This window comes from Candidozyma auris, chromosome 2 (assembly GCF_003013715.1).
Source record: "Candidozyma auris chromosome 2, complete sequence".
Taxonomy (NCBI): Eukaryota; Fungi; Ascomycota; class Pichiomycetes; order Serinales; family Metschnikowiaceae; genus Candidozyma; species Candidozyma auris.
The window spans coordinates 1,310,343-1,336,200 of record NC_072813.1 but is presented as its reverse complement, the minus strand read 5'-3'; the positions used below and the strand labels follow the sequence as shown (position 1 = coordinate 1,336,200).

At 44.6% G+C, this 25,858-nt stretch overlaps 9 protein-coding genes across 9 annotated transcripts; 3 read left to right on the top strand and 6 right to left on the bottom strand. All coding sequences in view use genetic code 12, as the record gives it.

Annotated features, from left to right (window-relative positions):
* Positions 1-275: 275 nt before the first annotated feature.
* Positions 276-923, bottom strand: CJI96_0002074 (60S ribosomal protein eL34; the record flags this gene model as incomplete). Its single annotated transcript, XM_029035456.2, has 2 exons — positions 276-586; positions 887-923. The coding sequence occupies 2 exons, from the start codon at positions 921-923 to the stop codon at positions 276-278; spliced, it is 348 nt and encodes a 115-aa protein (XP_028890698.1).
* Positions 924-1,549: 626 nt separating this feature from the next.
* MMD1 (isoleucine biosynthesis protein) lies at positions 1,550-2,099 on the bottom strand (the record flags this gene model as incomplete). The annotated part of the gene is made up of 3 exons (XM_029035457.1): positions 1,550-1,878; positions 1,940-2,000; positions 2,073-2,099. The coding sequence occupies 3 exons, from the start codon at positions 2,097-2,099 to the stop codon at positions 1,550-1,552; spliced, it is 417 nt and encodes a 138-aa protein (XP_028890699.1).
* A 225-nt stretch (positions 2,100-2,324) lies between these two features.
* Positions 2,325-4,949, bottom strand: CJI96_0002072 (CCR4-NOT core subunit CAF130; the record flags this gene model as incomplete). Its single annotated transcript, XM_029035458.2, has 1 exon — positions 2,325-4,949. The coding sequence occupies one exon, from the start codon at positions 4,947-4,949 to the stop codon at positions 2,325-2,327; it is 2,625 nt and encodes an 874-aa protein (XP_028890700.2).
* Positions 4,950-6,133: 1,184 nt separating this feature from the next.
* On the top strand, positions 6,134-10,237 carry PGA63 (Pga63p; the record flags this gene model as incomplete). The annotated part of the gene is made up of 1 exon (XM_029035459.2): positions 6,134-10,237. One exon carries the CDS (start codon positions 6,134-6,136, stop codon positions 10,235-10,237), a length of 4,104 nt encoding a protein of 1,367 aa, XP_028890701.2.
* A 97-nt stretch (positions 10,238-10,334) lies between these two features.
* ATC1 (alpha,alpha-trehalase ATH1) lies at positions 10,335-13,583 on the bottom strand (the record flags this gene model as incomplete). The annotated part of the gene is made up of 1 exon (XM_029035460.2): positions 10,335-13,583. The coding sequence occupies one exon, from the start codon at positions 13,581-13,583 to the stop codon at positions 10,335-10,337; it is 3,249 nt and encodes a 1,082-aa protein (XP_028890702.1).
* A 596-nt stretch (positions 13,584-14,179) lies between these two features.
* CJI96_0002069 (uncharacterized protein) lies at positions 14,180-15,655 on the bottom strand (the record flags this gene model as incomplete). Its single annotated transcript, XM_029035461.2, has 1 exon — positions 14,180-15,655. The coding sequence occupies one exon, from the start codon at positions 15,653-15,655 to the stop codon at positions 14,180-14,182; it is 1,476 nt and encodes a 491-aa protein (XP_028890703.1).
* Positions 15,656-16,496: 841 nt separating this feature from the next.
* CJI96_0002068 (uncharacterized protein) lies at positions 16,497-18,119 on the top strand (the record flags this gene model as incomplete). The annotated part of the gene is made up of 1 exon (XM_029035462.2): positions 16,497-18,119. The coding sequence occupies one exon, from the start codon at positions 16,497-16,499 to the stop codon at positions 18,117-18,119; it is 1,623 nt and encodes a 540-aa protein (XP_028890704.2).
* A 69-nt stretch (positions 18,120-18,188) lies between these two features.
* Positions 18,189-18,497, bottom strand: CJI96_0002067 (mitochondrial 37S ribosomal protein mS33; the record flags this gene model as incomplete). Its single annotated transcript, XM_029035463.2, has 1 exon — positions 18,189-18,497. The coding sequence occupies one exon, from the start codon at positions 18,495-18,497 to the stop codon at positions 18,189-18,191; it is 309 nt and encodes a 102-aa protein (XP_028890705.1).
* Positions 18,498-19,432: 935 nt separating this feature from the next.
* On the top strand, positions 19,433-25,804 carry CCH1 (Cch1p; the record flags this gene model as incomplete). Its single annotated transcript, XM_029035464.2, has 1 exon — positions 19,433-25,804. One exon carries the CDS (start codon positions 19,433-19,435, stop codon positions 25,802-25,804), a length of 6,372 nt encoding a protein of 2,123 aa, XP_028890706.2.
* Between the last annotated feature and the right edge of the window lie 54 nt (positions 25,805-25,858).

The window sequence follows — 25,858 nt, the reverse complement described above, 5'->3', positions numbered from 1 at the left end:
ATATGGCTGTATATCATTGTGCCCGAAACTTTTCAGCATCCTAGAAAGGGCACTGATAGAAAACCTCTTTGGAATAAGCCGCTTCATATTGCTCTTTAAAATGAAGACTAGTTTTCACTACACTACATCAGCACAATCTCGCTCTGCTCGATTATGTTCACTTCATTTGGCTAACTGTTGTATTTATTACAGAAAGACCATGACACTGACTAAATTACATCAACATGAGATGGGCTGCACGCCCTACAGACTTCAAAAGCATCCTATGGAGTTGCTTATTTCTTGGCCTGCTTCTCCTGCTGATCCTTCAACACTCTCTTGACGATCTTCTGCTCCTCAATCAAGAAAGCTCTGACAATTCTCTCCTTGACACAGTTGGCGCATCTAGAACCACCGTAAGCTCTCTGGACAGTCTTCTTGGTCTTGGAGATCTGAGCGTACTGTCTTGGTCTCAAGGTGGCGATACCCTGCAAAGAGATACCACAGTCACCACACTTTGGAGTGGTAGCCTGCTTCTTCAAGTGCTGAGCGACCAACTTACCACCTGGGGTCTTGACGACTCTGATCTTGTTGGACTTGGTGTTGTCTGCTTGTTAGTATTCAGTTGATTTTAAGGTGGTATTATCTCTTGTCAGTCCCGGGGCGAACGTTGAGTTGACATTGAAGGAAAAAATAGTTGAATATTGGATGGATCTAAATGGACTTTTAACATTATGATTCAATTTGGAGGATAGTGCTATTGATAGGATTCGACTTTCGAACGGTGGACTCGTTGAATTTCATGGATCTAGCACTAATGAGGGAGATTTTCACGGTATACGAATGGAACATTTCTAGGGACAGTCTGAGATGATATTAAAGCAATTTAAAGGCTTTCAAAACATACATGGAGTCTTTCTTCTGTAGGTAACACGCTGAGCCATCTTTACTTCGTTGGATTAACTGAACTTTCAAATGTGAGTATGAAGAGATGAAGAAGAAATTTTCCGTCGGTTGGTGCGCGCGTGTGCAGGCCGCAATACCTTGGTGTTTCCTCACCAGGTATGTTGTGAGTCTCTTGAATGTCGTGATCACGTGCCATAAAGATATGCGCGGGCCTGTGCCCTAATGACTACTCATTTCCAACGTTTAGAGCTTCAACATCTTTGACAGATGATGAAATATCTTTCAAGAGGTAAAATACTGGGAAAAAAGTGTTCCACTAGATAATGAAGATTGTAATATCGCTACAGCTCGTTTATGTGAGAGCAGTTTCGGTAAATCTTGTGCCAATAGGTTGGCTGCAAACAATGCAGTTAGCGAGTCTCAATCAGGCAACCGTGATGAACTTTATCAAAGAGCTCAAGATGATACCCTGGAACGACAATCATCATATTCTGAATGTGAATGAAAACAGCAACTTGTGGCGTATTAGAATCTATTCTACCCAAGTTGAAACAAAATTACTGCTAATTTCAACAGCACTACTCACTCTACAATATACAAACCTTCTACAAATCAAAGATTCCAGCCTAGTGGTTTGAAGGCTCTAGGGTACATCCATTGCTAATTACAACTTCTGATCATCCTTCTCAACGGCAACTACTTCCATTTCCAATGGAACGCCCAATGGCAACCCCTTGACGGCCACGCACGATCTAGCGGGCTTGTGCTCGTTGAAGTACTTGCCGTACACTCCGTTGAATTCAGCGAATTGAGTGTCCATGTCAGTCAAGAAAACATTGGCCTTGACAATGTGCTTCAATGAAGAGTTGGAAGCCTCCAAGATGTTCTTGACGTTCTGAATCACCTGCTCAGCCTGCTCAGCAATGGTGGGGTTGCCAGCCAATGGCTTGTTCTCTGGGGTGTATGGAATCTGTCCAGACACATAAACGAAACCTGATTGTTAGTACAGACCTATGAAATTTGCCAATTGTAACAATCAATTGATATCACGTACCATTGACCTTGATGGCCTGGGAGTAGGATGCAGCTGGTGGAGGAGCAGCAGCGGTTTTAACCTGGGGTTAGTTTCGACGCTTGAAATTTTCAGGTGACCCTTAAAAGTGTCTACTGACGGATACAATACATACTGGAGTCATCAAGTTTCTTTGGGCCATAGTGAAAGTCTGTTGAATTGCACGAGCGGATCTGGTGAACATTTGTATTGGCGAACTCCACTCTCCACGGGTACCTGACCTGTCTCCTATGTATGTCTATATGCAATTGGGGGTACGGAGTTTTAGTGTCAGAGTCGAGTTTTTTGCGGCTCCTTCCCGCATCGCAGTCAGGAACCTCGACTCCGATACAAAGCGTTGAATATTCCGTGTTCGTTTCAATTATTTCTAATTTCCTTTAGCCCTTTTTTTAGACTTTTTCTTCTTGCCATGATTGGGACTGGTAGATTCGTTAATTTCGTTATCGACGGCGGTCATTGTTGGTAGCTCCGCTTCAAAGATTGGCTCTACTTGCATAAGATTCCTCAGAGCTATATGGAAGCTGATCATGAAAACAACCTCTTTGCACCGACTTATTAGCGGGAAGTATTGGAAAAGCAAGCGGAAGTCTCTAACAACAGTACCCAAGTTCAAATCTTCCTCTTTGGAATCTGAGGTCTCCAGTGCATAGTTCGAGGCGCCGTAGAAGTATATGCAAGCTGCACGAATTCTTTCTAATAGCTGAACGACCTTCATTCGGCTTGTACTGTCCTGTCTATCCCAGATAGTGAGCAGCCCCAATGGTAATTTTGAAATGTCCTCGAGAGTTTCCTCAAGCGTAGCAGTGTCCTTGTGCATAAGCCTATTCCATAGTAGTCTTTCCTCTTGCGTCTTACCGGTACCGCCTTTGATCTCAATGAATAGTTCTCTCGCCTGAGGTACGTCACTCATCAATGTCATCAATAGTACCTCAATCTCACCTTTATAGTTATCGAGATATGAGGCGCTGTTTGCTGTTGTGATGATACCTTCGTCGATCAACCTCCTAAGCATGAGACAGACATACGACATGAGAGCAATGAGCCTTTGATTTGTATGATCGTAGTGACTGAATACCCACGATGATAAGTTACTAAGGAATTCGTGAAGAAGCATCAGTCGCTCAATTGTTGAAAGTTCAAGAGCCCCGACCCTAGAGAACTTATGCATACTTTCTTTACCCCTCTTAGCGTCGCCCCTTTTTCCTGTAGCCAATTCATAGACATAGTCAATTAAAAGAGGAGAGTAGTTGACCAAATGGGTGATGAACCAGATGAAGGTTCTGCGAAAGCCATCACACATAAGCATCTCATCTATGATGCAACCTGCAAGATCCAGGTTGTATGCCAATAAGTACTCAAACCTTGTAACTGTCATATCGGACACGGGTTTGTAAGTTGAAGGTAACTTATACACTGGATTCTTTGGTGGGGACACGAGGAACTCGTAAATCGACAATGGCAGTAACTTCTCTGTGACTTCCTCATCATCTTCGTCTTTGATACTTTGAGCAATAGTGCGCAAGATACTCTCACCAAAGTAGGAGTAATGTTTGAGATCGGGGTGTAAGAACCCTATCATCAACGTAGTGTCGACGAGATTAGTGAAGTCGTCCATTGAATTGACAAAGGCTGGGGCATCGAGCAGATCAAGGAAACTCTTCGAAAACTTTACATTCTCCCCTCTGGCACAATCGCTCCAGTCTATACCCTCCTCGTCAACTTTCTCGTTTCGATCAGAACGTAAAGCCATTGGAAATTTGGACTCTTGTTCACCGCCACCGCTCGGCTGGTCTTCTTCCTCATCTTCCTCAGAGTCAGCGTAACCGAAAAACACATATTTCATCTCATCATCGAGATAGTCTCTTATATCGATGTCCATGTCGTAGCGATCAACGTACTCGACTTGCAGCCTGTACATCTTTCTTTCATAACGATAAAATCTATGTGGTACTTCAAAACGCTGCTTTCGGAGCATGAATTCATAGCTGTCATGCTCAGGACGAATATCAGGCATGTGTATTCGCAAGATGAACTGAGCTATTTGTAAATGAGGAAATCTACTGATGAGAGAGCCACCAGCGGTTCTTTTTCGAGCAAGTGGGTCGTAAAAATCAAGTAAGGGCTGCTCAGCAATATCATACTCATGCTGTTTCCTGTCTTTTTTGAGAATTTCTTCAGAGAATATATCAGGCATTGCTTGGTTTAGAATGTAGGCCAACACGCATCGAATGGCACTGGATCCTAGGAGTGCTCTTTTCACGTTCTCTGGGGTGTCAAAGTACTCGTCGCTATTTTGGAATGCATACTCTTCAAGAGCCTGATCTAGCTCGAACGCAAGCTTCAAAATGCCAGTGTGAGCTTTCCACAGGCGGACGAAATAGTCAGTGTATGGGTTCAATGCAGGGTTATATGGACTTCCGTCCTCTGGTTGGAATAACTTGTAGATGGCAAAGATCAGCACGCAAGCCATGTAGTAGCATAACTTTGCCTCGTATTCCTCCAGTTCATCGAATATCGGAAGCCAATAAGGCTCTCTTAGTTCCCATAGTAGCATCTTGTCCTGAAGAGCATTTATTCTCACTGGATCTTCTGCATTAAGGGCCCTGTGGATGCAATCTAGTATAGAAAAGAACTTTATCGAAATGGTAAACCGTAAAGAACTCAACAAAGGCGGCAGGTGTTCTCCATCGTCCTGATCTAGTCCCTCCGCATGTCTATGTTCAAGAAGCTGCTTATATGTAAGGGCAATGGCCACATCAGCTAAACAGGCCACACTCAATGGGTTAGTATCATTGTCCTCGGGCTGCGTGTACGGATCACAGAGAGCAGCCACCGTAGTAAACACATTGACCAAATATTTGTCTGAGTCGTCTAGTCGGAGTCTGTGAAGAAGCTCGTGATGCTGGCCAAAGAAATCGCGGGCATTATCGTAATGCAGCGGTAGGTCGAACTCTACGACCTGATCTTGGTCCGGGAACTCGGCGTCAGACATCAATGAGCAGAAGTAACTGTGGTGCAAATGGTGATGTCAGTGTTGATGTGAAAAACCACTACGCAGACCGCGCATGTAGAATTCGGTTCTACCACAGGAAGAAAAGGTGAAGGGCCTGCTGAAGGAGTAGAGAAAAAAAAAAAAAAAAATTACTTAAAAAAAAAAAAAGGAATGGGCTTAAGATACTTGAATTGAGAAAGAGAAAAGAACATGCTCTTTCGACAAGTTTGTGTACCCAAATATCTACTTCAGCAAGGAAGCTCGCATTTGCCCACTACTGTTACGATCACTATGGGACCTCGAGAAAAGTGCAATGAGACAGCTTAATGACGAATGGCTAGTGTACTAATGTTTTACACATAAAGTCTATGACATTATGAAGTGAATCCAAATTTCCACTGTTAACTAGTCTATCAAGTTACTCTGCGCTAAACAATCTTGTTACGTACACAATCATGCTTCTCTGCTATGATTGGTCTTTCTTTGAGTCACGAGTTTCCAAAACATTTTTCGCTTGTGATGGTTGCCTCTAAGATTTTTATAGGTATAAGTATATTTTTTTTTTTGTGTGTGTTTCTGCATGCGTAGAATTTTGTGCTTTTTGCAACCAATTCTCAAATGTGTGAGATAACTGTGGATGAAAGCCGAAATTCGTAAGTTACCGATATTCAATTATGCGATTTTGGATAGCTTCTCTTTTGATAGCCTAAGCAAGATAACGGATTTCTTTTTTTGTTTTTCTTTTCTCTTGAGGCCGATGAGATCTTACCGACATACTAATTAGGACAAATCTGAAGAAACATTACTATTACTTACAAGGTAAGCAGTTTTGAGCTTAAAATTACATAAAAGCCCAACAATCTTTCTTATTTCTTTCGAGGAGTTTTTTTGAAGAATTTTCGAGTATCCTTTTACGGCTTTAGACAAGCAGTGTTCTTTCACTTGCCTTGATGTGAGAACAAAGCCAGGTCCCGTAATTGGAGACCGCGTCCTGCACATGCCCGTTTTCCGGTGCGTTGGCAATAGGTGACAAAAGTTTGGAATACAAATCAGCAACTTACAGGGTCTTCAGTATTCAATAGTTGAAAGTCACTGGCTCAATCTCTCTCCAGAAGACGTCCACTGCAACGTCATTGAGCCTCTTTCACAATTTTCTCATTTGCTAATATCGATTGCGTCCAATCATGAAAATTAAAGATATCACACGTACTTCCACGTTTGCCTGGAGTTCAGACGTGATCCCCTTGTTGGCTACCGGCTCTGTCGCCGGAGCGGTAGACTTGGACTTTTCGGCGTCGTCCAGTCTTGAGATATTTGACGTCTTTGTTGCTGGTCACGAACCAATCTTCAGTGCCACATTAGAGAACAAGTTTCATGCTCTCGCGTGGCTGCAGCCTTTTGGCAACTACGCTAGAGGTTTGTTGGTGGGTGCTTTCGAAACTGGTCTTGTGGAATTTTGGGACGCCGAAAAACTCATCAAAACCAGGTCCTTGGAAGGTTCTTCCGTCTTTAAATCTTCAAAACACACCGGTGCAGTCAAGTGCTTGGCATTCAACCCTCACCAAAAACACATTCTCGTGTCTGGTGGTCAAAAGGGAGAAATACTCATTTGGGATGCTTCCACTTTTTCTGAACCGTATTCCCCGGGAAGATCCATGGTCCCATTGGATGAAATTACATCTGTGGCTTGGAACAACTCCAAATCTCATATTTTGGCTTCTACTTCAAGCAGTGGTTATACCAGTATTTGGGATCTGAAAGCTAAGAAGGAGTTGTTGCACATGCTGTACAACGGCCCTCTCGGTAAGGCAGATTTTTCCCAAGTCGCTTGGCATCCACACCAATCTACAACATTAGTCACCGCCAGTCAGAGTGATACATGCCCTGCAATAATGAAGTGGGATTTGAGGAACAATAATGAACCAGAAAAGGTTCTAATGGGTCATGAAAAGGGCGTCTTGTCTTTGGACTGGTGCTCCAGAGATGACGGTCTTTTGCTTTCTTCTGGGAAAGACAACTCAATGAAGTTGTGGAACCCTATGACAGGAGAGAAACTTGGCGACTTTGCTCCCGCCGCAAACTGGACATTTTTAGCTCGCTTCGCCCCTCGTGCACCTGACGTGATCGCTTCCGCTTCCTTCGACGGGAAGATTGTCGTTCAGTCGTTACAAGACACATCCCCACCAGTTACCCAGAATGTGAAGTCCGCTGACGATAATAACTTTTGGGAGAATCTTTCTACTAATGAGCACCTGCAACCTCTGTTTGTTTTAAAGCAAGCACCACAGTGGCTCAAAAGACCTTGCTCTGCATCATTTGGCTTTGGCTCAAAGCTTGTTACCGTTAGAACGGTGAACGGCAAGTCCTCGGTAAGCATCTCCAATATGGTGGGCGGAAAGACACTCATTGCTGACAAACTTACTGAGGCTCTCAGAAACGATGACTTCTCTGAACTCATAGCTGAAAAGATCAGAGAGCACCCTACTGACGTATCTGATTGGCAAATCTTAGATAATTTGTCGAAGCATGGAAAGGACCATTTCCTCAAGGATATCTTGGAAGGTTCAAAGTTAGACTTAGACGACAAGCCAGCTCCATCTGATATACCCGACAAAACTGATAATGCAGACGAGGATGACTTTTTCGCAAACTTGTCCAATGACGTCAAGAAGCAGTCTCTTGCCTCTGCTGAAGCATTTGCTCCTAGCGGTCCTTTCAAAATTTTGAGTGATTCTGACGGGGAACAGGATGCCGTTTTGGCAAGGCTTATCTTATGCAACAAAATCAGTGAGGCTGTTGATAAATGCTTGGAACAGGGCAAGTTGTTGGAAGCGTTAGTTCTTTCCTTAGATCAGGATGAGAGCGTGAAGAGCAAAGTGAAAGCGCGCTATTTCAAGGAAACTCATTACGATGTCTTGTCTCGTTTGATCTACTCGGCATCTTCGAGAAGTGTCGTTGACCTTGTTGCCAACGCTGATATCACAAATTGGAAGGAGATTGCATCGAGCATATCCGCTTACTGCACAGACAAGACAGAATTCAATGCAAAGATTGTCGAGCTTGGCGACCGTATCCTATCAGCAAACCAATCTCCTGCAGACCGTCGGAATGCATTGGAATGCTACTTAGCCGGCGAAGCATTAGACAAAGTTGCAGCCCTTTGGTTGAGAGAGCTTCCATCGGAAACTCTCGCTGGCATCAGTACCGAAGATGCTACTCCTTTAGATGCCAAGTTTGCTACGTTAAGCGGCTTCGTGGAGAAGCTTTCAGCTTACCGTTCTCTTTCCAAAATCACTAGCCCACTTTCAGGACCTGCAATCGAGCCAACTTGCAATGCCATCTTTGAATTCGCAACATTGGCATCTACCAGCGGAAATTTTGAACTAGCCCGTGCATTTTTATCTATTCTTCCAGAGAACTATGATGGCCTAGTGGCAGAGAAGGAGCGTATTAACAAGGCGACTGAGCTTCCAGCGCAAAAGGTTACTCAGGGACGTGGTAGAATCACAAGTGGCGTCCAGAATGGTAGATATGGCGCTAAATCCCCTGCAAAGCCGTTCAACCCTTTGGCGAACAACGCAACTCCAGCTTTCAACGGTGGGGCTCCTGGTGCACCATACGCTCGTCCCCCTCCGGCAGCCGGAATGCAACAGAAGTATGGTTCCATGCCTCCCGCAACCGCATCCTCTGTTCAACCTCCTCGTACACAAGCGAATCCATATAGCAGAAGCTCCTCCTTTGCTAGGCCTGCTGCGGCTGCGGTGGCTCCGCCTGTCAATGCTTATGCTCCACAACCTCATGAGAATCCGGTCGGTGTGCCACCATTTGGAAATGCAGCTAATCCTTACACACCAGTGCAGCCAGCATACTCTACCTTTTCCCCACCAACCTCTTCACTTTCAGGACCAAATGTGAAGGAAGAAACTGATGGATGGAACGACTTGCCCGACTCCTTCAAAGCGAAGTCGACAGCTAGACGTGGCACGCCCGCAGCAGCAGCTGTGGTTTCCCCAAGGGCTCCAGCACAACCATTGGCATCTGCTTCTTCGGCTCCCCCTATCAGAAAAGCTCAGCCTCAGACTGCCCCTTCAATGGGACCACCACCACCACGGGCGTCCTCAAGACAACCCTCGCAAGCTAGCAGCCCAAGAAGGACCCCTGCCACACGCCAAGCTTCCATGAATCATAAGTATGCTCCACCTCCAAATGCTATTCAAATGCCTCCGCAGAATGGGTTGTCGGCGACTGGAAGTAAGGCGAGTACTCCACTGGGTCCACCAAAGAATCCCTACGCTCCTCCCGCTAATGCAAACCCACCACCCCCCAAGGTTTCGGCTGTTCAACCACCAACTCAAAATTTCTCTACAGCTGTGTCACTGAACACCATTTCGCAGACTCCGGCTCAACCTCCAAGCAATCCATATGCGCCAACGCCAACAGGTTCCGCTCAACCCCGTAGCAACCCGTATGCGCCACCGCAAAAGCAAGCATCTCAACCTCCACAGAATCCTTATGCTCCTTCATCGGGTGCTAGGGGTCCAAACGGTCAGTACTCTACACCGGCGTCCGCTCGCACAAGCAGAAAGCCATCGATGGGAAATGTCTTGGGTCCTCCACCCTCTAGGCCACAAGCTAAGACCGGATCACCATCTGTAGGACCACCGCCTACCAAAGCACAAGCACAAGCACAAGCACAAGCACAGTCTCATGCTCCTCCCGCACCAGCTTCCGCGTCCATGGTACCGGCGCCACAGGTGATGGGATCGCACGCTATGACAGGAAATACTACAACAGCCCCTCCTCCTCACCGTAACCCATCGACTGCTGCAGCGCAGGCGCCAAACTCTAATGCGCCACCACCACCTCCTCAAGCAGCACCAGCTGTTCCACCTCAATCGGCACCGCAGACTCAAAGCTCTGCTCAACCTGCTCAGAATGGGGACGTGGGAAGGCCTAGCCTTGCTGATGAAGAAATTAGGGCCATAATGAACACATTCACCAATTACAAGGACAAGATCAAGCCTGCTGCTCCTGCAAAGTACGAGAAACACGTCATCGACATGGAGAAAAGACTCAACATTTTGTTCAACCATTTGAGAAAAAATGATTTGCTTTCACCAGAGACGGTGAAGAACTTGAAGGATGTTGCCGCATCGTTGGAGAGTAAGCAATGGACAACGGCTTCCAATATAAACCTTGGTATATCGCAATCGCATCCTAACGAGACTGGTGCATGGCACGTTGGTGTTAAGCGCTTGATCACTTTTGCAGAAGCCTTTGATGCTTAGTTTTTTTAAAAATCTACATCACTTTGCTAGCATCATTTCCGATTGTACTTTTATATATAGATTTTTTCTTTATAAAATGGCATAACACATGATCACGTTAAAAGAAATTGAGTTCAAAGATCTTAGCGCCTTTTTGAGACTCTTCATCATTTTTATCAATCTTGTCATGAAGACCTTCGAACTCAATCAATGCAAATCGGGTTTTTATAGGCGAGTCAAGGACAATTTCGGTAGTATTATGCCTGGTAGGTAACACAATAAGCGATTGTTCCTCTGGACTGAATGGCTCGTTGATACCAACGTCCTTTGAAGCAACAGTTGCAAAGATGTCTTTCTGCTTGTAAAGTTTGCCTGATGGATTATTGAACTGATATCTCTTTGGTAACTGTGTTCCAAAATCAACGTTGCTCAAGAAGTCTATAGTCTCCTGCAAATTGGTGTACTCAGAACTCAAATCTTGGGCAGCAGCAGAAAGATAAACCCGTTTTGGAGGTCTGTCACCCCAGTTGATTGTGCAGTTTTGAAATTGAGTCGGCTCAGTGAATTCTATCAAGACCTTACTTTTCTCTGACGACTTTGCTTGCCAATGTGTAGTATTATCCCCATCATTAGCAAGAATTGGTGAGTCACCTGGAGCACACTCAGTGATATTCGTGAATAACGCACGGCCACATTCTGAAAGACTGTCCTCATATGAAAACTCGGTCTCGTACAACTGTAACTGAACATCAGTTCCTGGCATTAAAGTGTAGGATCCAGCTTTAGGATTGCGGTCACTCACTTCAATTAGGACCTTATGAGGCACCAGGCCCTGGGTAGGGCCATTGTGCTTAACGACCAATCCCGAAGATGTCAAGTTAAAAGACAATGTTTGATTCAAGTAATGAACACCATCGAAATGAACACCTTGCGGAAATGTCTTGAGTTTAATTGGATCTAACTTGAGATAACGAACAATCTTTCCGTTGTCCATTTTATGAGCGAATCTCAAGCCAAGAATTCCCTGAAGGATTGCTTGAAGAAAACCTCCGTGAGCTGTCATAAAGGGAAAAGCAGGATGAGTACCACCATTAGTCAAGTAGTCGTCATTATTTTGTTCCGAGAATTGAGCAAAAGGTCCTCTCAAAAATGGCTGTATAGCCTTCACCAAGTAAGTGTCTGATGAACAGCCTTTCTCCAGCAAGGCAGAAGACACAATAGAGAAGATTGGGAATGTCATAGCGGGACCAAAGCTGACTTGCTTCATTGATGCATACTCCATGCTTGCCTTTGCCAGCTGGTGGGTGATCATCTCGTTTTCTAAGGGATAAGTGATCATAACAACATCAGCCTGTTTAATGCCGATAGATGAGTTCATACCAGTGAACTCAAGAATTATGTCTGGGTCATCAATAGAGCGAGGAAGATGCATGTTATCCATGATGTCTTTGTAAGCTTTTGGCACAGGTTTTCCAAGGTGTTCACTCACAGCAGCAGCCCATTTCATGGTAGCAGATATAGCAGCATTGGTATAAGCGCCATTATCCACATGATTGGCGAACTCATCAGGATCAGTCAAATTATGAGTAGAGTACGCATGTAAGGTTTCATTGTATTGCACGTAATCAGCAAAGAAAGCAGCAGCATCGTCAATCAAAGGGTATGCCAGGTGTTCCAAGAAGTGATCATCGACAGCACCGCTTTTGTACAATTCCCAAGCAGCAATAGCAACAGCCATATTGATATGATATTCATAATCGAAGCAAGGGCCAGTGCTTGTGCAGTTACCAAATCTACCACTGGTCCAAGGGTATGCGGCACCATTCATATCTTTCTTTGGTGCATAGTCACTTTCAAGATTCTTTCGTGCCTGTTCATGAGTGTGAAGACGATAGTTTACGAACAGGCGAGCATGAGATGGGCTAAAAGGAAGCAATCCATTCATCATCCAGAGGTCGGTATCCCAGAAGACCATGCCTCCGTAAGAGTCGGAAGAAAGACCAGTGACGCTCATGGCAGCAGTGAGACCTGTAGCATCAGACCTCGTGTTTGCATTTAGATGATAGATGGAAGCTCTAGCTGCGAGAGTCAAAAGCGGGTTATCAGGGAACTCCACTTTGAGACCTTGGTTGACGACAGCATCCCATGAATTAGCGTGGCTTTCAGCTAGCGAGGTGAAATCCTCGTCCTCAAGAGACACAGATCTTGCCTTTTCCAATACCAGATGGAAAGACGTGTAATGTTCAGGGTCCAAGTCTGACGTGACAATTCCAACATGCTTCGACACCTTGAGAGAAGAACCAGTGGGCATCTCAAAAGTCAAGGTCTGTCCCAGGGAAATCTCGCTTGTTGTAAATTCAGCACCGACACAACGGGCATCAGCAGATTCCTCAGAGGAGCCATCAGAGGAGCCATAGCGAAGAGATGAATACGTAGCACCGAAAACGTAGTCGATATCGTTTGGAGAGTACAACATGTAGATACCCTTGTTGTCCTTGTCCACCGAGGTGGCATTGAAGCGAGCCCTTTGAGCTGAAGAAAAGTCCAACAAATCATGAACAGCAAGAGTAGCATTACTGATCCCAACATTCTCAACCTCCAAATGCACTAAACCTAAGTTAATCTTGTCACGGTGAGCAAGCACCTTGTAAGTTACCTTGAATGAGTCTAGCCAAGTGAACGACGTAGTAACCACACCATCAGTCATAGACAAATTCTGGGCATAATTGGAAATCCTGCCAAAAGAGTCGGGGGTTCCGGAAGGATCCAACTTGTATTTTTTGGAGTTCTTCTCAGCAGACAAAGCGAGCGAAGTCCACTGCGGAACAGCGGCAACTACACTCTCGTACCCGTCCTGCAAGAGCCAGGGAAAATTAGTCATAGTGGTGTTCTTCTGAAGATCGTAAAAACCAGCCACAAATGCACCAGCGTAGCGCCGGTTGAACAAGGGCCATCCATTCAGAAGGTCAGAGGGGAGCTCCGCATCAGGGGTATCGACACCGACAAAGGTTCCATTGCTCAACGTATCGTAAGCAAAACCCTGGCCCAAATTGGGGATCCTGCTGCCCAAGTACCCGTTGGCAACATACGGCTGTCTCTGGTATTGGTGGTGAGGCACCCAGTCCAAAGTGCCCAAGGTGTGCGTGGACTTATCGTAGTAGGCGTTATCAGCAAACAAGAGGTTGGTGAAGATCTGCTTGTTTTCCCTCGACACCACCAAGTCACGCAAGCTTTTCAACTCATCGTCTCCATTGACGCTTGGGCTTGTCTCCTTGAACGAGTAAGGAGTTCTCACGTAGACAGGGAACCCTAGAACGGGTAACGAGAGGAATAATGTGAAGAGTAAAACGAGCGTGGCGAGCACCATGAGGTAGTAGATGCGGTGTGACGGCCGTCGTAAGAGCTTGAGGAAGTTTGGACCCATTTAGCTTTGGTGGGAGAGTACGAGTATTTATAATACGGCTAGAGGAGAGGAAAGCTGGGGTAGCATTTGGGGAAAAAGTAAGACATTGGGTGTGAGTGAGTGTGCGTAAGGTGCCCTGTGCTCGATGTGCAGTACACACAGACCCACTTCTATACTTGTAATTGCCCTGGACTCCTACTATTGTTGAGGTCGGAACGGCGAATTGAAGGCTTCCCATGCGGCTGCCCTAGCGGAGGCGTCTAAACAGATTTTTATTATGGAGCTGGGGCGGTTCGTATACGCAGGGGGAGGTCACTCCCTTTTTGTACAGCCGACATCTCGTTTCGGAAGGCTCAATTTACGGTGTCAGCCCTTTTAGTTTATTAGTGTGATGTGCGCTTCGTCTGCGCTCGTATTGATACATTATATGATACAGTTCCTAGTGTACAAGGGCCAATTTGGTATATCATTTGACCCCGCCGGTTCCGGGAAAGCCGCACTGACCCCCTTTTCTCTCATCTCTCTCTCTCTCTCTCTCTCTCTCCCTCTCTCGCTTGCTTTCACTTGTTCTCCAAGTCCACTCTGGAGATTCCTCGGAGTAGCTCCCGAGCCCCGAGCGGCACGACCTTGTCGCTGTTGCGGCCCCGCTCCATAAACTCCTTCACCGCATGCGTCACTTGGGGTGCTAGCTGCTCCTGCTCGATTCTGCCCGCAAGCTCAACACTCTTGCCTAGCTGGTATACAGTGTGATACATTTGCGCCATGTTTGCCTCAAGCTTCTTTGGTACGCTTGCCTGTACTTCTGCAACCTGGTGCGCAAGTGCATCGAGGTGCTTTTCTTGCAATACATCCCCGAATTTCGGGTCCTTCAGCCTCACATACTCTTGAAACTCTCGGCTGTCCTTGCCTCCAGCTGCGTCCTTGAGATTGATGCTGTGAACACCCAAGCCTTCGAGTGGCTTGATACTCGCATCAAATGCAGTTTGCCATAGCATTTTTTCCTGCCGTAGTTCTCGTAATTTCTGCTGGAAAACCTCGATGCTCTCACGATTGGCATCATTAAGCGGATTACTCTTGATTATGCGCTTACCTTGTAGCTCTCCTGATTCCAATTTCTTGGCCAGGTACCAGCTGGTGTCAATCTCCTGGGCGATCAAATCTTCCAAAATCTCATTCTTGATCACTTTGGCAATTCCCTTCGCCGTGTTTGTTTCGGCCCCGTCACCTTCTCGATCTTGCTGAAGCTTCTTTCGGAAGCACCACACAAGAATCTGGCGCAATCGTGACGGTGCTGGTAAGGAGGAATCCACCACTTTGAAATACTCTCTCTCTGACATCTCGTCGTGTGGTTTACCCACGAAGCCGTTGCCAATGGCCAGCACTCGCTTGCCCCTAATGCTATAAGAGCTTCTTCGAGATGCATTTTCTCCATCGGTAGGCTGGAGTGTATGCTCGGGCTTTTGCTCGACGTATTCGCTGTCATTGGGTACTTCTTGCGTATTATCTTGTTTCCTTTTTCGCCTCTTCGGTAGATTTCCCGGCTCTTTATTTTTCCGTGGGCGCCCCCTCCGCTTCGGCAGTTTTACAGCTTCAACGTCATCATATCGTATAGGGATATTACTCCATGTGTCTGGCAGCTTGATCAGACTCGTGGCACGCTTCAACATTGATTTCGGCGTACTGGCTTCAGTGAGAGGGGCTTCTGGACTTGTAAGTATCGCCAGCTTTGGCTTACGCCCTCTTTTCGCTGGGATTTTCTTTATTGGAGTAGAGTCAACACTAGACTCTGTCTGTTCTCTTGGTGCTGCTTCCTGAGAATTTGAAAACATTGCTTTCAAGCCGTTGGCGCCTCCTAGTATAGCCCTTGTATTCTTCTGCGCCTGTTTTTTCCTAGGTGGAGTTTCCTCATCCCCCGAATCGTCTGAGTCCAGAGGGAAGAAATTACGAGACTTGGGTGCATTATGTTTGATTCCTGGTAATTCGGTATTTCTTTCTGACCCATTGGGCCTCAGTGCCGCCAGTTTTCTTGGAGGCATAATGTCGTTTTCAATGGTAGCTGCATCAATAGGTTGCTGAGGAGGTCAGCCTTGTTCAAGGTTTTTCGGGTGTGGGTTGCAGAGAGTGCAGGTATCAAGGAAATGAGATAAAGTTGTGTTTGTTTATGAGAGGTAGAAAGTGAGTAGTAGTAAAGCTCTCGATGTGCAGGTCATTAAACACTCCCTAGGCGGGCCACAATCGGAGTGACAAATGTTGTGTAAGAAGATGAAATTGAATAAGCAAGCAAACGTTTTGCTGTATAATTTTTATTTTGCGAGTATCCTCGCCTTCTTTGTGGTGTTGTGGTATTGTCGTTTCTTGTTGGCTGCGAAAGACGACATCAAGGTAAATCGCAATGAAGGATATGGCTCGATTTTCCAAGCGAAGGAAGTGTAAACTCTTCTAAAATACAGCACTTGGTTGACAGGCTTGTTGGTATTGAACAACAACTAAGAATTTGCAAACGTTTCATTGTCTGTTTTCGAGTCGGTGCCCTGAATCAGTGGCTGCAAAAATGTCTCAGATCTGCAAACAGAACCCATTAAATCAGCGGGTTGCACAAGAGGGTAAATCTTAGTTCGTCAAGATTTTTTTTTTGTCTTTATTCTCAAGTATCAAGGTTTTACGACCTTTACTGGGTCTTTTGGTTTACTGAAGGTCAATTTCCGATTTGTGTCAGTACTCTACTACCTTGATGTTGCATTTCAGTCTCCATCGCGTTCGCGTTCTCGCTGTGTTGCATACATTGATACTACAAACAAAACAAGCACCGAACTTGCCCCAAAAGCTTCCGGGAGCTCTAGTCAAATTCTTTGCTTAATCCATTTCTTGTTCAATTGCATGGGCCAGGCAGCCATATCCCACTGCGGGCACTATGTGGCTCTAGCTGAATCAGCAGCTGTCTCGATCCATAGAATACTGCCCTCCTTTCAGCTACGGCATTTCGACCTCGATCGAGATATACGCAGACATTACAATCTAAGCTTGTTGATAGGCCTAAATATAAGCATAACAGGAATATATTGGGAAAGTGTTAAATCGTCGGAACAGTCCACAAAGTTGGCGGTGTCAATAAATGCTAAAGATATTTATGGTGTTCTTATCTACGACTTCAGGCCCAATGCTCTGAACCCAGTTGTGATCGAGCTGGAGTCGGCAATTGAATCTGTAAGCTGGCTCCTTGGTGTCTCAAAGGAGGGAAGCGCCTATAAGAACTGCTCACAGCTTGTGCTATTCGATCACCTAAGATTGGAGGCTCGTGTATACTCTCTCGATTGCACTCGTATGCTATTTACAATACCCAAGCCAGTGGCATCGTCTGTCATCATGAGACCCCATAATGACCAATTTTGGTCTATTCTACTGATCCCATACTTCTCAAAGAATCTGACATCGAGATCAATTCTGGTGGATCTCCAAGCAGACAATCACCCCTATTTGCTTCACTTCAAGAATACGGGATCCAGGAGTACACTTTTGGCGTCACTTGCACTAGATCACCAGCCTTCACTGTCAGCTGAAATCAAGTGGGATCCAACAGGAAACTGGATATCCTTCTTTGACTCAAACGATTCGATATTTGGATACTCACTACGAGTATACAATACCTTGGCTCTTCATGGAAACAGTATTGATGACTTGGCTGATCACATGGCTCAAGCAACGCTTTATCATACACATGATAAAAAGAATGGGTGGTTATCGCTGTGGTTAGTTCTAGATGGTCTATTGTTTATTGCGGCGACGCCAACAAATTCGTCCAAATCACTTGAAATTAGAATTCACAGTCTCAGCTTTTTGTCTATTCGCTACTCAGTTACCGTAAATGTGGGAAAGTCAGAAAACGTATGGGTACAAGAAAGCTCAGATGAGCAAGCCTCGTACAGAAGGACAGATGTGTGTCCTGAAGACTCATTTAAATGGAGTAATTTCAAGGACTCCGGAGACAGGTCGGTGCTAACTTCAGATAACTCTGTGTTAATTTTACGAAGACAGCATCACGATGCTATCGTGAAATTCGAGCCCGAGGCATTTATATCGTCAGTGCGTTGTCTAGATGTGCAATTTTTCAACAATTCTGTCGCTCTCCTATTTCACGATCACGTTGCATTATACGAGAACGAGACACTTTCTATCAAAGCCACGAGCAGGTACTCGTTGGTAGAATTAAAAATTACAGATGCTCTTGGGTCTCCTGCGTTCACACTTACTGAGCAAACCCCAGAGGGCCAGACATGGATGCAAAAGGGACAGGTCTCGGAGGAAACAAATGACGACTCGAGTATGCTGATTGCGGACAAATTTCTGTATAAAGAAGACAGCAAAGTGGTGAATCTTCTCAAAGAAGTACAGAAGAGTGAGTGGGGTCGAGCCGCCAGGCGTAGGCTTTCCGAGGACACGGACACTTTTCATCTCAACTATAAACGAAAAAAACCACCCGGTTTACCAGAGCTACAGCGATGAAAGTCATGATAAATCTTTGTGTAAATTTAAATGCTATGTACAATATAGATGAATCTAGCTCAGCTCAGCTCAGCTCTTTTTCTTCTTTGGTGCACCCTTATTTCTCTTCTTACGGTCAATGACCATTCTGACTCTCTCAGCCTCTCTAGGGTCGATCAAGTCCAATTCCGGAAACCATCTTTTGAAATCCTTGAATGTAGGCATGGCATCGTTGTTGCCGTAGTAAGCCAACAACTCAGGTCCACGTAAAGGTTGCCTTAGGATCTTATTACCGTTTCTCACGTTCGTCGGGTTCCATGTTTCGCCAAAGATCTGGGCCAGAAGCTTCCTGACCTCGGCCATCCGGGCCTTGGATGGTAAGGCTTTTAGAAGCGACATTGGTGACTTAAAGTTATGGTGATGAAAATTTGGTTTACTGAAGGTAGGTGTACGAGGTGTATGCAGGTCACCACCTACGGGTGTGGTACACTACATGATGTTTCACAACCCGTTGATACTATTTGGTAGGTACGAGTAGCTTGTAAATACCCATGAGCGGGAGTGTCTATACCAGTAATATTCAACTTCATGTCGGCGTGGTGGCCATTACAGCGTGTCTCAGTTCTACACAAATTTCGCAACTAGAAGCATCTAACTACACCCAACCATAAAGTAGCCAATTGATACTTGAATAGAGAAATCAAATCACAAAGTTAGTGAAGTAAGAGCTGAGCTAATCACTCAGCAGCACACAATCATTTCAAAAACTTAGTTCGGACCCCTTTGCTACTGCACCCTCTTGAAGGAAGGGAGGTCTTCAAGGAGTAGGAGAGACATTCTGGGCAGCCACATACATCACCACAGGGCGTTAAAAAACGTCAGAAGAGGGCCATGCATACCCCCAATTCTAATCGAACAATCATCATATAGTTTCATTTTTTTTTTTTTTTTTTGCATTTGGAGTCCACATCGGGGCCCTCCCTCCTTGTCCCATTTTTGTGTCTTTTGCACCCACTGCGCCTGCCTGTGGTATCTATCAGTGCGAGACCTGACAGATCTCGGATTAGAAACGCAGCCTTCATCTTAAGCCACAGACACACTTGATTCAACCTACTAAAGTGACCTTCTCCGGCGCAATGTCTCATGGCATTCACATCCACGAGCCAAGCCTGGACGACGAATACGGCGCTCCGTATCATGTCCAGAACCCCTTTGTCTCGTCTAGTGAGAGACGTGCCAGGGAGTCTGGAGAGTATAGACGACGCACCGTGCTGTCGAGGGGCTCGAGGTATTCTAGTTCGCCTGTATTAGAGCCTATATCTCGATCAACGACGATGGAGAAAAGGCTTCCGAGTTACGTGGAGGAGCACGTTCCCCATGAGGACTACGACTTTATAGATCATGCGGTTGAGAGCGACTTTGATGCGATCCAGCGTGGTGTGGTCGATGCTTTGGGCACAAATGACCATCTGGGCTTGTGGAGGGTGGGCACCTCCCATCGAGACGAGGAGCAGGAGCCTCTGCTGCCTCAGCTGACACCTTATAACCGTTACCCTGACACACACCCTGACTACACTCTAGAAAGTGATTTGACGTATGATATACCTTTGATCACCTTTAATCAACCAGACACTTCACAGAACACGGCAGCTTCGGAGCGACCCCAGTTGAAGCTCACTACTCAAGATCTCGATTCGTTGGAGGCTGGCGCTTATAGAGCTCCTCTGCCTTCGAGGGCACCGCAGTCTCCTTCAAAACTACCCGATTTCCTCACAAGAATGTCTAACAGAATTGCCGGTGACAACAATCCGCCTCCTACACCAAGTGCCGAAAGATCTCACTCTTTCAGTGAATTTCTACATCCATCTACATCCTCGAAACATCCTGAATCTCCGAGCCCTTCAGCTCAGGAGCCGACGTTTGGAAGCGTCCAATCGATAGATACAAGCGCGGAACATCACAGTGACGATGGACACTCCAAAGTCTCAAGTGATGGACAAACTCGAGACATACCGACTCTATCAACAGAGAGCGTCAATAATATCAGTCGTCCCACTCTACAACGTACTCACTCTGATGCTGTGCTGGGCGTCAGTGGAGGTTCAGTTCCACTCAGTGCTGCTGCAAAGCCATTTTTTTCAAAAATTGAGAGAGCGGAAAGATTTGATCATCTCTATCTCTACGGCAAGTCATGTGGCATGTTTACAAGCAAAAGCAAGCTACGAATAATGTGTCATCGTCTAGTGTCACACCCGATGACTAGCTCCTTCCTTCTATTTTTGCTCGTACTTCAGACAGCCTTGCTTTCATACCGTGAATGGAATCCTGAAGCTCTTGATGGGTATTACTACTCCGGTTACAATTGGGCGGACTACATTTTAATGGCTATTAACATACTATATTCCATAGAAGTGTTTGCGAAGATCATCGCATATGGCTTCATATCTGACAAAGTCATGTTTGACGAATTGGGTTTGGAATATCCCCTGACTGGGTTTCTTATGTCCGCAAAACGTGCGATCGACAACATTCCATTTACATCAATCATTAAAAGGCTATACCATAAGTGGGCAGACACTAGGAGACTTAAAAGTGCAGACCTCAATATCAAGTATGATGATTTCGTACTGAATGAGGATCTGTTCAATCATCACAGAAGAGAAGATCCCCATAAGCCAGAATTCACAAGTTTCGCTGCCGGTCAGTCCCCTCAAATGAATGGCGTAAGGAAACAAAACACTTTTCTCTATTCAACACAAATACGAAGAAAAGTTGATGAAATGAATTTGCGCCGTGCATACCTACGTACTAGTTGGCAGGTTATCGACTTCATCTCGATGGTATGCTTTTGGATTTCATTGCCATTGTCTTACAATCATTATGACGCGAAGCATCACATCTTTCTCTTCAGGGCACTCAGCTGTCTAAGAATATTGCGTCTCTGTAATTTGACAACGGGTACTAATATAATTCTTCGTGCCATTCACTCTGCGATCCCGCAGCTTGTTGATGTTTCTTTATTTATCTGCTGTTTCTGGGTGATATTCGGTATTATCGGTGTTCAGTCCTTCAAATCGTCATTGACAAGGCATTGTCAATGGACTAATCCCGAGGATCCCTCCGAAACCTACTTGAATTCGGATCTGTATTGCGGGTCTTTCATTGGTCGAGATGGCTTCGTCAGATCTTTCTTAGAAAGAGATGGAAGCTCGTCGGGCGTAATCAAGGGCTATCGTTGTCCCATGTACTCCGTGTGTCAATCAGGTGAAAATCCATATGGTGGAACGGTGAATTTTGATAATATCTTCCAGTCCATGCAATTAGTTTTCGTCATAATGAGTGCCAATACTTTCACTGACATCATGTATTATACGATGGACACTGATAACATTGGTTCGTCCCTATTTTTCATATTTTGCATCTTTATATTGACTGTTTGGTTGTTGAATGTCTTTATCGCAGTGATAGTCACATCGTTCAACATCGCTCAACTCGAAGATGCCGAAGACAAAAAGCGTAAAGACGAGGGACGCCGGACATCTCTTTTGGCAATTTTTGGTTTTAATGACAAACTTCATAATCAGAAGGTATATCCTCTAATTCAAAAAAGACTATATTTGCGGATATATTACAAAATTGAGATCTTCTTTGTCATGCTCATTGCCACCGACTTAATCATACAAGCCTTGAGAGATCACAACATGTCGGATCAGAGAGCACATGGTCTCTACAGATTCGAAGCAGCTGTAACAGCTACCCTTTTTGTGGAAATCATCATAAGGTTCTTACTTTACTATCCTCATTGGCGTACCTTTTTCATGTCGAGGAGAAACTTTTTTGACATGTTCCTTGCAATCATCACAGGCATAATTATATTGGGACCTGTGAAATCTCTTTTGGGGCACGCTTATTATTGGCTCACAGTTTTCCAAATTGCAAGGATTTACCGAGTTGTACTCTCCATTGGTATCACCAGAAACCTTTGGATGAAGCTTACAAATAACATAAAGGCTATATTTGACTTGGCATTGTTCTACTACATTCTTTTGTTTTTACTGAGCATTATAGTGACGCGGTATTTTGAGGGCACGGCGACGAAAGAAGATACAACTGAAGATTTTTTCACATCCTTGTATACTTTGCCAAATGCGTTCATGTCATTGTACATCATCACAACCACTGAAAATTGGACCACAGCTGTTTACGGGCTTCAAGAGGCAGCAAAAACAGTGTCACTGCGAGCATTTGGTACGATCTTTTTGTATGCTTGGTTTGTGGTGTCCAACACAATGATATTGGGTATTTTCATTGCTGTGATTGCAAGAACTTTGGAAGTCTCCGAGGAGGGCAAGCGTAAGCAACAACTACTTCAGTTTATTGATAATATGACGAAGCGACTCCAAAGCATTACTCATGAGACAGGTGCTTTGTCCAAGTGGAAACACAAGATATTTAAAAGAAAAGACGATAAGAACATAGAAAGGGCTATGACAAATCTTTTGTTGAGTGGTACGGCTGTGAATGAATTCTTGGAAAAAGATCTCGAGCCTGAGGATCGCGATGATGAGGAGATCAAGCCGCTTCCTCGGAATCCCGTTCAAAGATGGATCAAAGTTAATTTTACACGAGCCTTAAGTGTTGTCAAAAATCCTTTTTATTCTTCAGGGCGAAAAAGTATACCCCTCGAAAGCTTTGATCCTGCTAAGTTTGCACAGAATGTCATCACGGAAAGAAATCAACTCGTCAGCAGTCAAGATGAATACTTGCGGAATAACCCAATGTTTAACACGGTATTTTACATGTTGGGTCCCCGTCATAGATTAAGACGATTCTGTCAGCGCATTGTGTTTTCTAGTTACGGTGAAAGAGTTGATGGAGTAGAGCCCAACAAAACTGTGGGAGAAATATTTATCGCTCTCATGTTCCTTTCAACGGTAGGAATTGTGGTGACTACTTGCATACTAACTCCCTTATTTCGGAGAGATATCATTAATCAAGAAGGAAAATGGAGTTGGGCCTTCATTATTGACGTCGTCTTTATTTGCATCTTCACCATCGAGCTATTAATAAAGATCACGGCAGATGGCATTATATTTACTCCAAATGCATACTTCAGGTCTTCTTGGAACTGGATCGATTTCATCGCCTTAGCATCCTTGTGGATTGAATTCATTTCTGTTTTGAGAAATGATGGCCATTTATCGAGAATTGTGCGTGGTTTGAAAGCATTAAGAGCATTGAGGTTGTTGACAATATCGGAGACAGCAAAAAGTAATTTTCATTACACCATGATATCAGGCTTCGGTAAAATAATGAGTGCAGCTCTCATATCGATTACATTACTTCTCCCGTTCTCGATTTGGGGTCTTAATATTTTTACTGGAAGACTTGGTACTTGCACTGACGATTCTCTTGGTGAAGCTGATTGCTACAACGAGTCCGGGAACACTGTTTTTGATTGGGATGTCATATCTCCAAATGCCTACGTTGAACCATTCCTCAACTTCAACAACTTTGCAAGGTCAATTTCTACCCTTTATCAGATTGTCTCCTTGGAGGGATGGACGGAATTGCTTATGCAAGTAATGCAGAGCACAGGGGAGGGGACACCACCTGAATTATTTGCTTCTCCATTTAATGGTGTCTTCATCATCCTCTTTAATAATGTCAGCATAGTTTTCATTTTGACGTTGTTTGTGTCTGTGATTATCGACAACTATTCTAGGGTAACTGGAAGAGCGTACTTGACGAAAAGCCAAATTCAATGGTATCAGGTAAAGAAGTTTCTCAAACAAGTAAAGCCTTCTAAAAGAATGGACAGATCCAACATGCCCGGTCTACGAAGACTCTGCTATAATCTCACTGTTGAGAAGAACATAGTATGGTGGCAGACATTGAATCTTTGTTTATTTATTCATATTATCGCCCTTCTTAGCGAAACTTTCCCAGAGAGAGATGGCATCAATACCGCACGTTATGTATTTTTGATGATATCATCTTCGATCTTCATTGTCAATTCTTTGATGTTGTGTTATGCTCTTGGTTACAAGAGCTTTATACAAAATAAGTGGAATCTTTTTCAAGCACTTGTGTCGATTGGAGCCTTTGTAACTACTATTTTGTCGTTCCCCATTGACTCAAGTTCCATCTTTATCAACTTCAACAAATTGTTTTTGGTCGCCATGCTTACTTTCATCTTCCCAAGAAGCAACAAACTTTCCCAGTTGTTGCGTTTTGCTTCGGCCTCATTTCCATCATTGGCATCCTTAATTTTCACGTGGTTCGTGGTTTTCATGGTGTATGCTATTGCAATGAATCAGATATTTGGTATGACAAAAACAGGACCGAACACCACCGGCAATATAAATTTGCGTTCCGTCCCCAAAGCGTTGATTTTACTCTTTAGATGCTCATTCGGAGAGGGATGGAATGATATTATGAGTGATTTCACGGTTGAATCACCATGGTGTACAGCGGATCAAACGCTTGATGACTCCGATTGCGGTAGTCAGCAGTATGCTTACATCTTATTTATGTCATGGAATGTTATATCCATGTATATTTTCCTAAATCTTTTCGTTTCGCTCATCTTGGACAGTTTCAGTTATATCAACTCTGGATCAGATTACGTTGACCTAATCAGTCGCGAGGAGGTTAGAAAATTCAAGAGGGCTTGGCAACAGTTCGATCCCAATGGAACTGGCTTCATCAAGCCGTACGATCTACCTAAGTTCTTACATTCGCTCACGGGATCATTGAGCTTTCGTTTCTATTCTGGAGACTTGTCAATACCTGAGCTTTGTCGAAAATGGATTAGACGAAATAACCCTCATGACCCGTATGATATTTCTGTGAATTATGACGAGGTGGAAAACATCATGAACAAGATGGACATTCCAAAAATTCAAGAACGAAGGAGGGTATACGAGAGGTTCCTAGAAGAGGCTATCATGAACATGGAGATTCACGAGGAACCGGGCATTTCGTTCACAAGAATTCTACTCCAGATCCCTCTTTACAATTCTTTTGATCCGAGCCAATGTCTAATTTTATTGGATTTCTTGGACAGAAGGTTATTTTATCAAAAGCTTGAGAAGCGGATGAAGCTCAAAAGGGTTTATGAGACTGTTGCAGCTTTTGCATGCCGCTGGAAATACGTCGAAAACAAACGTCACGGTGTGAGGGATACGAATATCAATTTCGACAAGGAGCTCAAGAGATCAAGTTACTTCGCAAACGAGGAGCTTTCATTAAAGGAGCCTATGGAGGAGCAGGATGAGGTCAGTGTCTCAGATACAGAAGACTCTTCATCCGACAATGAGCTTATACCTTTGCATAAGGATAATCTCAAAGTTCATAAGGGTGATTACTACCCGAAGTCACCAGTTCATCTTTTCAAGGGCACCGATAAGTTTGGTCAGGACCACGATGTTTATCATCACCCTGTTCGACTGGAAGCGGCCCACTCGCCCTCACAATTGAGTCCATCTATTCATCTGGCTCCTTGGGAAGATAAAAGCAATTTGTCTGCTGTCGATCTCACCACTATTGGTGAAACGCTAGAAAATAGTAGCTGGGGGGATGCATTTAGAGAAGTTACAAGTAGAGGCTCCACTTCTCACAGAATTATATCTAGACGACCTTCAACAAATGGTCTGGACAATTCATACAACAGTCAAAGTTACGAAGACAAGAAGTTTAGCTGAGAGAGATTATAGATACAGCCCAAATTTGCATTATCATTAACTATGAACTCTTCT